Raw genomic sequence first — 12,175 nt, 5'->3', positions numbered from 1 at the left:
GATCTTTCTATCGATCCAGTAGATATCTCACTGCTGATGCTATTCTCTATCTATATAAGAGCCAGGTACGTCCAAGGATGGAATACTGTTGCCACATCTGGGCAGGAGCTGCTAGAAAGGACTTGTCCTGCCTTGATAGAGTTCAAAATAGACTTTGTAGCCTCGTAGGAGATGTCCTTTTCTCTTCCTTGCAACCTCTATCTCACAGAAGAGATGTTGCGAGTTTGTCTCTGATGTATCGTTATTTTCATGGAAAGTGTTCGACTGAGCTTCAATCTATGGTCCCCCCTCACAAAACTTTCACAAGAAACACTCGTCTAGCTGTAAACACTATCAATAATTCCCCCCACTCTTTATCTGTGCCTAAACCTAAACGTAGATTCCATGAACAAAGCTTTTTTATTAGAACTGCACGCCTGTGGAATTGTCTGCCGTTTTCCTGCTTTCCGGCTGACTACAATATGGTTGTCTTCAAGTCTAACGTAAATAATTTCTTGATGAGCCGTTCCATATAAGTTATCAAATTTAACAAATTTTCATTACCAATGATTATTATATCGTCCAATTTCTACTGTACACTCTTTAACCCTTATCCTTGAGTGGTCTCTCAGCCTTGATAATGTGTTGATACCTATGGGAAAAAAAAAAAAAAAGAAAAAGTCCAATGTAAACAAGTTCTAATTGAATCGTCCCTCTAAGTAATCCAAGTTACAAAATTCCCAGTTTACTATGCTAAAATCACAATGACTAATGTATACCTATTAACCCTTATCCTCGAGTGGCCTCTGGGCCTTTATAAGTGGTGACACCCATGTAAAAAAAAAAAAAAAAAGAAAAAGAAAAAAAAAAAACAATAAATGGCATTTGGAATAATAATTTAATTCAGTTATTAAAAAAAGATATTTGCCTGTTTGGTTACATTAAAAAATATTTTAAGGGTAGGAGTGATCACAGATGAAGAAGGGAAGGGGGGTATGTCATCCATCGTTGTCGATGAAGACCACAAACATCACTGGTTTTGAGACTAAGATCAGAGTGTACTATATGTTCTGATAATATACTTCACCTATCCTTTCCTCATTCAATGAAGGAGAAATCTTTCTAGACTGGGACAATTCAAATTTTTGTTCTTAACCAGAGTTCCCCATTTTGAGGAACCTGATTATTTCCCACATTAAAAACCGATCTTGCCTAACTCTGCCCTCGTGGGGAGGCAAGTAAATAGGAACATCACTGGTTTGTCAATTATCTGATCATGCTGTGACTTGCGTTTGACTTAGTTTAAAGTGTGGTGATTTGCATCTACCACACTCTATCGTCCAGAAACACTTGGTCCTGATGGCAAGACATGGTCAAGACGACCAAATGTGATACTAGATGCAGGTGTTGTCTCAAAGACATATGGTGCCTAGCATTCCCAAAATAGTCACCCATTTGGTACTGGTTAGCCTTATCATTGCTCTGCATGCGTTCATGTTCGAAGTTTGGATTAAGTTTCTGAAAGTTCTTTTGACTGTGTACGTGCGCTGGACGTTTCCAGTTTCTGTTTGGATGGGCGGCCCATAGTGGATACCTTCCCATCCGTTTGATCCTGATTCCGTCGACGTTTCAGCAGCACCTTCGTCCATTTGCATCCCAGGTATATTGTCAGTGCTATCAGCAGCAACCACGGTGGGATCACCTCGGAAATAACTGTCCAATCCAAGTGCGTGTTTTGCTTTAATAGCGGTCCTAGCGATACCTCCGATGATTCCAGTGCCCTCGGTGTTTTTGATGAATTCTTCATCCGCTTCCTCTGTACTTATGCTCGGGTCTCCGTATGCTATATCGTGTTGTTTCGCCGCTAGGTCTAGTTTGTTTCGAGGGGTGAGCTTAAACTTTTTGGCGTCGGTGCCCGGTCCGAGGAAGTCGTATCCAGGTACAGTGAATTCTAATTTGGTCCGACGTCGCTTTCGCGGGGGAGGCATACTGCGTTGTTTTCATGCCGTAAGTGCTTATATAGTAGTAAGTAGGTCAACATCTGTGACTATTGCGTCATTTCTATTTATAGATCTGAGAATATTATATTTATACCTAATGTATGGTTTCTAGTAATGGCACTATTACTTTTACTTCGATCGATCTAATGTATGGAGTGCAGCGACTACACGTCACTACCAGTGCCCCCCTCCACCATTAAACGTTTAATGGTGGAGGGGGGCACCCTACATAGAGATTTTTTTATTTTCTCTGACAGGTTTTGAATAAAATAGAATACGGGAGAATTGGACTTATCTAAGTTGCCACTTAGTGCCATGCTCTAATACCTTACCTTATAGAGTTTATAGAAATATAACGCGCGCGCGCGTAGAAAAACTTTCATTCATCTAATGTCTGGTGGTTCTGAAAAATAATTTCATGCATCTCATGTCATGCGTCATGCAGAAGGAAAAATATTAAAATACAAACACATGTATGGTATTATATATATATATATTTATTATACAATAATATTGTAATTACAATCATAATTCCAATAATAGTAATAATAATAATAATAATAGAAAGAACAGACATTAGATAGGAAAAAGTTTTTTGGCGGCCATGACACCTTAGACTTAGACCATAGATGGATTTCTTTTTTATCAGTCAGAGTCTGTCAGCAATTCCTCGCAGTACATTACCAATGTCTGCAAGGATTTTGTTTGTGCGTTATGTATATGCGTGTGTGTAGTTCTCTGTCCCGTATTAGTGTGAACTCGTTGATGTTTTTTTTTTTTTTTTTTTTTCGTCGGTGTTTTCTTTGTCGTCGTCGCTGTGAGTGATTATGATCAGGTCTGTACCGTGTGTGTCTGGTGGCGCCGACGGCGAATTACTAGGTGTCATCATTTCCTCTAAGTCGGAGTCGATAAACGGCAATGTCGTGTCGGAGTCGTTCGGTGGCGTCGGACAGTTTATGGGATGTCCGTGTGTCAGACATACCTGGGCTGGCTGGTTTGGATCTAATTCGCACTGTTCGTTCATTTCAGGCAGCAAGTTGCGCCGTACGTCTCGTACCCATAGTTTTTTCGAAGGACTGTGTTCATCCTCCTCGTTCCACGTGTACCTGGTGGATGGTTTTGGTTGTGCGGTCAATTTTCCTGCCTTCGGGATGTATCCGTCACGCTGGTATTCCGTGATGTGTTTACGCCATATAGTCAGCCACATCAGCGGGTTGAGTTCCAGTGTTCCCCATCCTTTTAGGTCGTCCATCGCCGTCCGGGTTGTAAACAGGAACATCCTGTTTATCATGGCCTGCTTTTCGTTGGCCACGTGTCGCCATGGTTCGTCATTGCTGGTGGACAAGCAGGGCGTGCGTTTTAGGATCCGCTCGCTCTGGTGTTTTACGTTCACGTAGGTGTCCGTTCCCTCCAGGATGCATTTAGCTTCCTCGACGTTCTGTGGCGTGAACCACATTTCCTCCGTGAATATGAGACTCTTGTCTACACAGCTGCCGAAAGTGAAGTTATCACTTGCCTGGCATCTCATTCGTCCTGCGTTCATCAGACTGTTCCTGATGCTGCGTAGGATATAAGATTTACCCGAATTGGATGGTCCGGTGATGTGTAGTGCGTTTTTCTTAGGGCGTATCTTGTGGCAAACCTCGAACGTCCCCGTCTCGAACTCGTCGGCGTCGATGTGGTGGTACTCCAGCCATTCGTCGTAGATGTCTAGCGACTTTTGTACCGGCCAGTATTGGTGAGTCATAGCCGAGAACAGCTCGTGTTTTTCCCGAATCTGTTTGTGGATAGGCGTGACTCGACTTTGTATTTGGACGTCTGTCGCGGCTGCGGCGATGATGTTCGATAGGTTTGCCGTATTTTTATGAATGCTTGCCCAGGTCTGTCTGGTCGATGGTTTAGCTGTCCTAGCACAGTAGATCATCAAGTCTCCGACGTCCGTGGAATTGGCCTTTTTCATGATCTTGGTGAGGAAGTCGTATTTCTGACCCCTCAGGCTGTCAGATCTGTTTGCAAGGCGCGACTCCTCCAGTTCCGGACTTGGTTCTCTGATGGTCTTGTCTGTTAATTGACGCAGCATAGCCAGTTGTCTTTCTGTGGTCAGGTTCCCCGCCGATAGCACCGTTCTGATGTTCGGATCTGTCGTTAAGTAAGTACACAGCCCGTAAGGACTGTATACTTTGGGACAAGTCATGGTATACGGCTGTTCACCACGGTCCTGCAGCGTCTTCTTTAGTCGGCTGAACCCGTATTCGCTGGTAGGATGCTCGAAATGCCAACTAATAACGTGAAAGTGGTCCACGTCCGAGCAGTTCTTTAGCCGGCTTGGAGTTATCTAGGCAACAAATGTGTGTGTGTATCGTTTATGAATAAATAAACCCTTATTCATCACTTAATTGTCAAAACAAACATTATGACTAAATGAATTTATTTTGTCTTGTAAAGGCTACCATAGTTTAAAAGTAACATTAAATTTTGAATTTCTTAATTTTGGCATGTGACATCCATATATTGAGATAAAAGATTAAATTATTTGAAATTCAGGTAATCATGTTATAATATTTTTGCATATTCTTATAGCAAATCATCCTAAATCTTACTTAGATAAAAAAAATATAAAAAAAATAATTGATTCAAAAACCTTTTACAAAAATATTTAAATGTGTTACCCATCAAGACAAAAAATCGTGGTAAATGGTGATTTTTTTGGAAAATTTAAAATTCTATTAAAAATAATAGAAAAAGTTTTATATTATTCTGCTTTTCATATGATAAAATTCAGGCTGTTATCTTTCTGGAAAAAAAAAATTTGCTCAAGAATAATGGATTTTAATAGATTTTAACTCGTTTGTTTTCAGTGGTGACAGTTTAGTGTAACAGTAACACACTAACAAAGATGGCCATGGTCCGCATAATGCAAAAGTGCCAAAACGTTATATTTATTTCTGTCCATGCGGATGCGGGTACATTTTTAAAACTTGTATGAAAAAATTGTGTAAAATCGTATCAGTTTTGTCCTCCAGACTTCTTATAAAAAGATATCTCGACAGATATTGTCGTAAATATGTTGGACGAATACCAGGTCTCTTGACCCACTCCTTTATGTCGCGCCACAGCCACTCAATATTTTGTGTATGTATTTCCAGGTCTTGTGGATTTACAAAATTTTTGGAATGGTTAATTGTGTAATGTTCGAACGAATGCTGTTGAATATTATTATACGCTTTCCATGAATCGCTGTATATTATAGACCCAGGTAGAATGTATTTTTTAATTAATGGAATTAACGTATCTTCGTTCCTTCTATCTGTTTGTTTTAAGAGTGGGACGATAAAACTTCATTTAGAATCACATTCAATTTCTCCGAACATCCAGATTTGTTTGAGAACGCATATCTCTGTTGTACTTTCGGTGAACGAGGAGGGTTTCATCTATTTCGACTTTTAAACCGACACCTCCTATCGGGTTTTGTTTTGTTATCTACTCCTCGGTGATTTCAGAACATAATGTCCTCCAGTCTACTGATACTTTCCTAAATATGTCCAAATTATGTGTCACTGTCTTATGGCTCCATGAATGGCTGAGGAAATTATTAGCGAATAGCACAATTTTCCACGCAGGAATATGCGTCTTTTCTAGAAATGTGCCCGTTTTGTCACTTACCATGAAGCCACAATGTTTTCTTTTCTTCGTTTTTGGAAGTAATACTGTCCTTGTGCAACGCCACATGGTATGACTGCTTCCAAGTGAACATGGCCTATTACACTTAGGACATAATACTTGGTGTGGTAAGATATGTTCTCTCAAAAAATCGTGAGCTTCCGTGTCATTTTTGTAAAATCTGGCTATTGCATCATAATAATTGAACGTGCATAACTGGCAAGATTCCATGTTCACAAAGTTGGTTTAGAAACTGAAATTGGCAATAGTAGTCACTACAAACAGACCCCCACCCCACTGGTACCTTCGGCCCTTCGGCTATTTTGCAATGAAATTCATACACCAAACATACACCACTTGTGGCGCGACTGTTTCCAAGTGAACACAATCTATTACACTTAGGACATGATACTTGTTGTGGTACCATGTCCTCTCATAAATTCATGAAACGTATCATTTTTGTAAAATTTGGCTACTAACTGCTTCGTAATAATTAAACGTGCATGACTGGCAAGATTCCATTTTTACAAAGTTGGTTTAGAAACTAAAATGGCCGAAAATAGTCCTTACAAACAAACCCCCACGACGAGACATCTAAGAATGGGTGAAATCATAAGTCCTTTTTAAGTAAATTATATATTACTGATATCCCCCTTTGGTTCAAAAAATATAAGTGAGTAAAAACACTAAAAACTTATTCAGATAGGTAGAAGAGTAACTTATCTTGCCTTTTGATATTTATTTAATTTCGTTATTTTTTTTTCCTTCAAAGTTGCTTTTATTCTAAAAAATGTTTCATTTAACTTATTAATTTGTTCTTGGCTTTTCAAAGTTGCTTTAATTCAAACTCTTCGAATTTTGTTTTTTAAATAAAATTAATTTCATAGATTGATTTTCTTTATATTTTACCCTTCAAATTTTGTTTTTTAACGAGAGAAAAAAATGTCTTTCCGTTATTACATAGCGCCAACGAAAGCTGTGAAATGGCAGAAAATAGTACCAGGGCCCAGGGGTTCATACCTAACGAACGGTAAATTTGCGGCGGGTTTGATTATCAGATATCAGATTCGTTGTCAGCGACCTCGAATACCCCTAAAAAGCCAAATTAGAGTGGTTGGTGTTCTGTTGTAGCGTAAGGTAACAAAAAAAAGTACTGTAATGTTTTTAATTTTTTCTTCGAATTTTAAAATGAAAAAAGGTAAATATCCAGATCTGCTACTACAGAACACCGACTACTCTAATTTGTTTTTTTTTTACAGGTATTTGAGGTCGCTGACAACGAATCTGATAGTCAAACTTGGGGCAAATTTACCGTTTGCATGGTATTAACCCCCGAACCCACGAACTACTTTCCACCATTTTGCAGCTTCCGTTTACGCTACGCGCATGCACGCCTGTAGCATAAACGACGGCTTCACCAAGCAAACTACGTTGGGAAGGGGATTTTTTTTTTTCCAGGACATAGAATTTTCTAATTTTCAAAAATACATTATTGCACATTTTGGGTGTAAAATTTAAAATTAGCTGAAAAAGAAATAAAACAAGAAAAGGAAAGCATCGAAGTTGGAGTAGGGGGTAGGTATCTTTTTTTTTTTTTTTTTTTTTTAACCTGGAGCATAGAATTTTCAAATTTTCAAAAAGTAATGCACCGACATTTACCAATTAGAACACCATTTAACATTTTCCGAAGATTTTACTGTTTACATTGGGGGCACGAGCGGGGGGGGATGTGATGTTGAGGCGCGCGTGCCCCAACATCACCCCCCCCCGCTCCTATTTACAATGCCTCCCCACGGGACAGAGTTAGACACCAGGGTCGTTTTTTAACGTGGAGAAAAGGAACAAAAATAAAAATTGTCTCAGTCGTGAAGGATTTCTCCTCCACTGACAGAACAAGAAATTGAAGTGCAGCATCTGAAGAACAGATACTACACTTTGATCTTGTCCTGGCTCGCGCCCCCAATGTAAACAGTAAAATCTTCGAAAAATGTTAAATGGTGTTCTAATTGGTAAATGTTGGTGCGTTACTTACGGAAAAACGTTTAACTAAACTGCAAAAGCACCTATTAAGCCACATAAGTTCTAAATCCCCCTCCCGCAAAAAAGAATGAAAAACAAAGATGTTTGGTGCTTATGTTTTTGTAAACCACATTAAAAACCACGTGAGACACACAAAAAAAAGTCCCCCTATTTGTTGTACTTTTCTTTAACTGTAAGTCATTAAAAAAAAAAAAAAATGTCCGTCCGTAATTTTTTGATTGGTACGCCATGTGAGAAGGCAGTTTGCTAGGTGAAGAAGCAAGCCGTCGTTCATGCTGCAGCGGCAGCGCGCGTAGCGTAAACAGAAGCTGCAAAATGGTGGAAAGTGGGTTTGTATTACTGTACACATAGATTCGAAAAAGTTGTCAAAAAACAAATATATAACAAATAACTGTTATCAAAGGCAAGATAAATTACTTTTCTACCAAACTGGATATAATTTTCGTGTTTTTATTCAATTTAACATGTTTATTCAGCTCGAAAAGCATACAGTGTTTACTGTTTACCGATGTATTGAAAAATTCAAAATGGCGACCGTCTCTCTTTAACACGGTAAGTTCGGAAAAAAGGTGTTATAAATAATAAACTAGACAAAATACTATTAAAAAACCACCGAATATATGTCAAGTTATGTCACGGTAACATATATTGAGCGAATTTCTAACAGTATTTTGTTTAGTTTATTATTTATTACACCTTTTTCCGAACTTACCGTGGTAAAGAGAGAGTCGGCCGCCATTTTGAATTTTCCAATATATCGGTAAACACTGTATGCTTTTCGAGCTGAATAAACATGTTAAATTGAATAAAAACACGAAAATTATATCCAGTTTGGTAGAAAAGTAATTTATCTTGCCTTTGATAACATTTATTTGTTATATATTTGTTTTTTGACAACTTTTTCGAGTCTATGTGTACAGTTATACAAACCCCAAAAAACCCATTCATTCTATATGGTTTGGGTCGTCCGTAGCTAAAAGTATGTCGGACGTCACTTCCGCCAAATGACTTTGTAAACAAAGGAAGACGGATCTTCAAAATTATCCTTTTTAGATAAATTAAAATGCATTCCAAACTACATAGGAAAGAAAAAGAAAAAAAAAATGAACCACATATTTACAGTAAATTTGCGACGGGTTTGATTATCAGATTCGTTGTCAGCGACCTCGAATACCCCTAAAAAAAACAAATTAGAGTAGTCGGTGTTCTGTTGTAGCGTAAGGTAATATTTACCTGTATATGTGTGTGTGTGTGTGTGTGTGTATATATATATATATATATATATATATATATATATACACACACACACATTTCATGAAAAACTTTTCCGTTTTCAAAACATTTCCAATTAAACAATTATGAATATATGTTCTTTCACTTTCTTTATTTACTTTTTTTCAGTTCTTTCCGGAAGTAATTTATATCTAGTTTAATTTTTTGGGTTTGTATTACTGTACTGTACACAGATTCGAAAAAGTTGTCAACAAACAAATATATAAAAAATAAATGTTATCAAAGGCAAGCTAAGTTACTTTTCTGCCAAACTGGATATATTTTTTGTTTTTATTCAATGTAACATTTATTCAGCTCGAAAAACGTACAGTGTTTACCGATGTATTCGAAAATTCAAAATGGCGTCTCACACCCTCTTTAACACCGTAAATATGGAAAAAGGTTTTATAAATAAAAAAAACTATACAAAATACTATTAAAAACCCGCCGAATATATGTCAACCTATGTCACGGTAACATATATTGAGCGAGTTTTTAACAGTATTTTATCCGTTTTTTTATTTATAACATCTTTTCCCACACTTACCGTGTTAAAGAGAGAATAAGACGCCATCTTGAATGTTCCAATACATCGGTAAACACTGTATGGTTTTCGAGCTGAATAAATATGTTACATTGAATAAAAACACGAAAAATATATCCAGTTTGGTAGAAAAGTAACTTATCTTGCCTTTGATAACATTTATTTGTTATATATTTGTTTTTTTTTACAACTTTTTCGAATCTGTACAGTAATACAAACCCAATTTTTTTTTTTTTTGTTATTTATTTCATACTTCGGCCATTGTTTCGGTTATACTGATTTTTCTCTCTCTGATTCTAATGACAGGTGTCCGAAAACAAAAATGGCGTCTTCATTTTCGGCGATAAATTGTAGTAGTACCAAAAATGTTTTAATTATATCGTGTTGTAAAGGAATAATAAAAACATTGTTAAAAATGATGTTGAAATATATTACGAAACATCATAATAATGGCGGATCCAATATAAAATATTGCCGAAAAAATTGTCTTTTATACGACGTCGCCAGAGAAATTCCTGAAGGTGACTATTGAAATTTGCATCACTAGTTCCTCTCATAATACTGAATTTCGCCTTACAAAGATCCCAGCTGCCTTCTACATTTTTTGTGGGGCGTTCAGGGGCAACAAAGGTGTATCCATGATTTTCCAGTTCCTGTCGCGGTAAGGCATTGTAATCCTGCCACCTATCTGTCACAATACGGGTGCCTGCACGCACGTATTGAGTAATGACGTGTAAAATAGTCGCTGCATCTATTTTGTCTACAGGCACCATCATTGTCAGATTCGTTTCTCGCTCGACTATACCAAGAACCCATTGGTCAGGTTTATATTTTCCACGCCGATTATTTCTCTCCGTAAATTTAGTTTCATTAACTTCCACGGTTCGATCAGGACCACCCATCTCTACGGGATTGTCAGTTAAATATCGCGCGCAAATGTCGCGAATGAAATTGTACCAATCCACCAAAGAGCGGGTTGTTACACCAGTTTGTCTAGATACTTCGACTTGGGGTCGTTCCAACGACCATAAATATAATATTTCTAATATTTGGACTAAAGTGAGACGTGAACGCTCGAAGAAGGAACCAAACCGTATATTCTTGGTACCGTTACATTTTGAACAAGCCCAGCAATATCCATCCATGAAAAACTTTCCTCTTCTCGCTTGCAAATACATTGGATGTGTGCATTTCTTGCAAATGCGCTGATTGGCGATTAGGCCATGCTCTGCCAACCATCTGATAGTGGTAATATTATCACAAGTTTGTAGAGTTAAATCTGTTATACAAATATTTAGAAAACAAAGATCTAAGGCTGGAACTACAATTTTCGAAATATATTTCATGATGTCTTTAACACTTTAAGACATACCCGACACCGGTAAGCGGTGACAATTCAAAGTTGTCCCTAATTTTATTTTCGACCGGGACTAAAAATCGGAACAAACTGTATTTACACGACGAAAAACAGACAAAACTAGTCACCTAGCAAAATAATTTCATAAATTTATTTATTTTTATGTCAACTGCGTGTTTTTTTGTTTTTTTTTTTAAGGGGGAGGTAACAAGGTTTGTGAGAAATTTAATTCTCACAAACTATTTTACTCCCTGGCAGAGGCAAAAGAAAACCACAAATTACAAAAGCCATACCTTCAACTCAAAATTTATTCAATAACAACAATAAAGAAAAGTCATTGGTCATGGTACAGTCCAATTGCAAAACGGTGGATCAGTTTTGTCTCCATATCATGGAGCCGGTAGTGTAAACTCCTATTGTTGGAGTTGGTAGTTCTCTTTTCCTCAAAAGGATTCATGTATATTCATGGTGTTCTCCACAGGAATGTTGGCGCCTATAATCAGGCATAATGCGAGTCGCTTGGGACTCTAATTGAATTGAGATAAATTCCAATATTTGGTAAATATAAACATGCAAAAAAGGTTCATGGATGTCATCCTGTACTTAGGATATTTCCAGCAATATAAAGCTGTCTCTGCTTGTAGAGATGTAATCACCAACAGTTTGGTGATATAACATGAAGAAATTTACGTCGCTCCGTTCTCATAGGGAAGCTGCTAAAAAGGAGCACTTCCCATGCCGAGTTCTGTACGTGGACTGAAAATAAAAGCATGATACAAAAAAGGGCACCAAGCAATTCGTTTGACTCATTAAAAATTAACCAATCACGGACTGACTACTAGAACTGTGTAGGCAGCTTAAATAAGAAAGATGGCGGTTGTAATGGAATTTTTCACAGGTTTTATTTCTTTGAATTAGTGAACAAATTTGTTTTGTATTTGTTTGTGTATGGAAAAGAAAGATTAGTTTTTGTTCTTTTTTCTTTTCTTTTTGGAGTTGAGAAAAACCAAAGCATAATGCCATCTATTCAAAACGGCAGAACTTTAACCAATGCAAGCGTAGTCAACTTTGATAATGCTGTGACATTCTCCATTTTCGTGCCGCACGAGTGTTCTGCTCCATCGCTACTGTTCAGTAATTCCTCAATTGCAGTCTGCATACTGCAGGAGTTATGATTCACAATTTTTTTCTTTTTCCTTTTATGAATGAGAAGTTTTATGAGAACCGCATAGGGAGCGTCAAGGTCACGTGATGCTTTATTTAAAATGAACAACAGTTATGATTGTGTTAAACAAACATTATTTCAAATCGAAAAACGACATT

The 12,175-nt window shown here is 37.5% G+C and overlaps 1 protein-coding gene across 1 annotated transcript; it reads right to left on the bottom strand.

Moving 5' to 3' along the window:
* Positions 1-9,926: 9,926 nt before the first annotated feature.
* Positions 9,927-10,841, bottom strand: LOC145243765 (male abnormal protein mab-31-like). Its single transcript, XM_080106807.1, has one exon. The coding sequence runs from the start codon at positions 10,839-10,841 to the stop codon at positions 9,927-9,929; it is 915 nt and encodes a 304-aa protein (XP_079962933.1).
* Positions 10,842-12,175: the final 1,334 nt, after the last annotated feature.

Source organism: Euprymna scolopes, chromosome 22, assembly GCF_053919585.1.
Source record: "Euprymna scolopes isolate OS-2025 chromosome 22, ASM5391958v1, whole genome shotgun sequence".
NCBI classification, from domain to species: Eukaryota; Metazoa; Mollusca; class Cephalopoda; order Sepiida; family Sepiolidae; genus Euprymna; species Euprymna scolopes.
The sequence above is the reverse complement of the archived record's forward strand: the minus strand, read 5'-3'. Positions and strand labels throughout refer to the sequence as shown.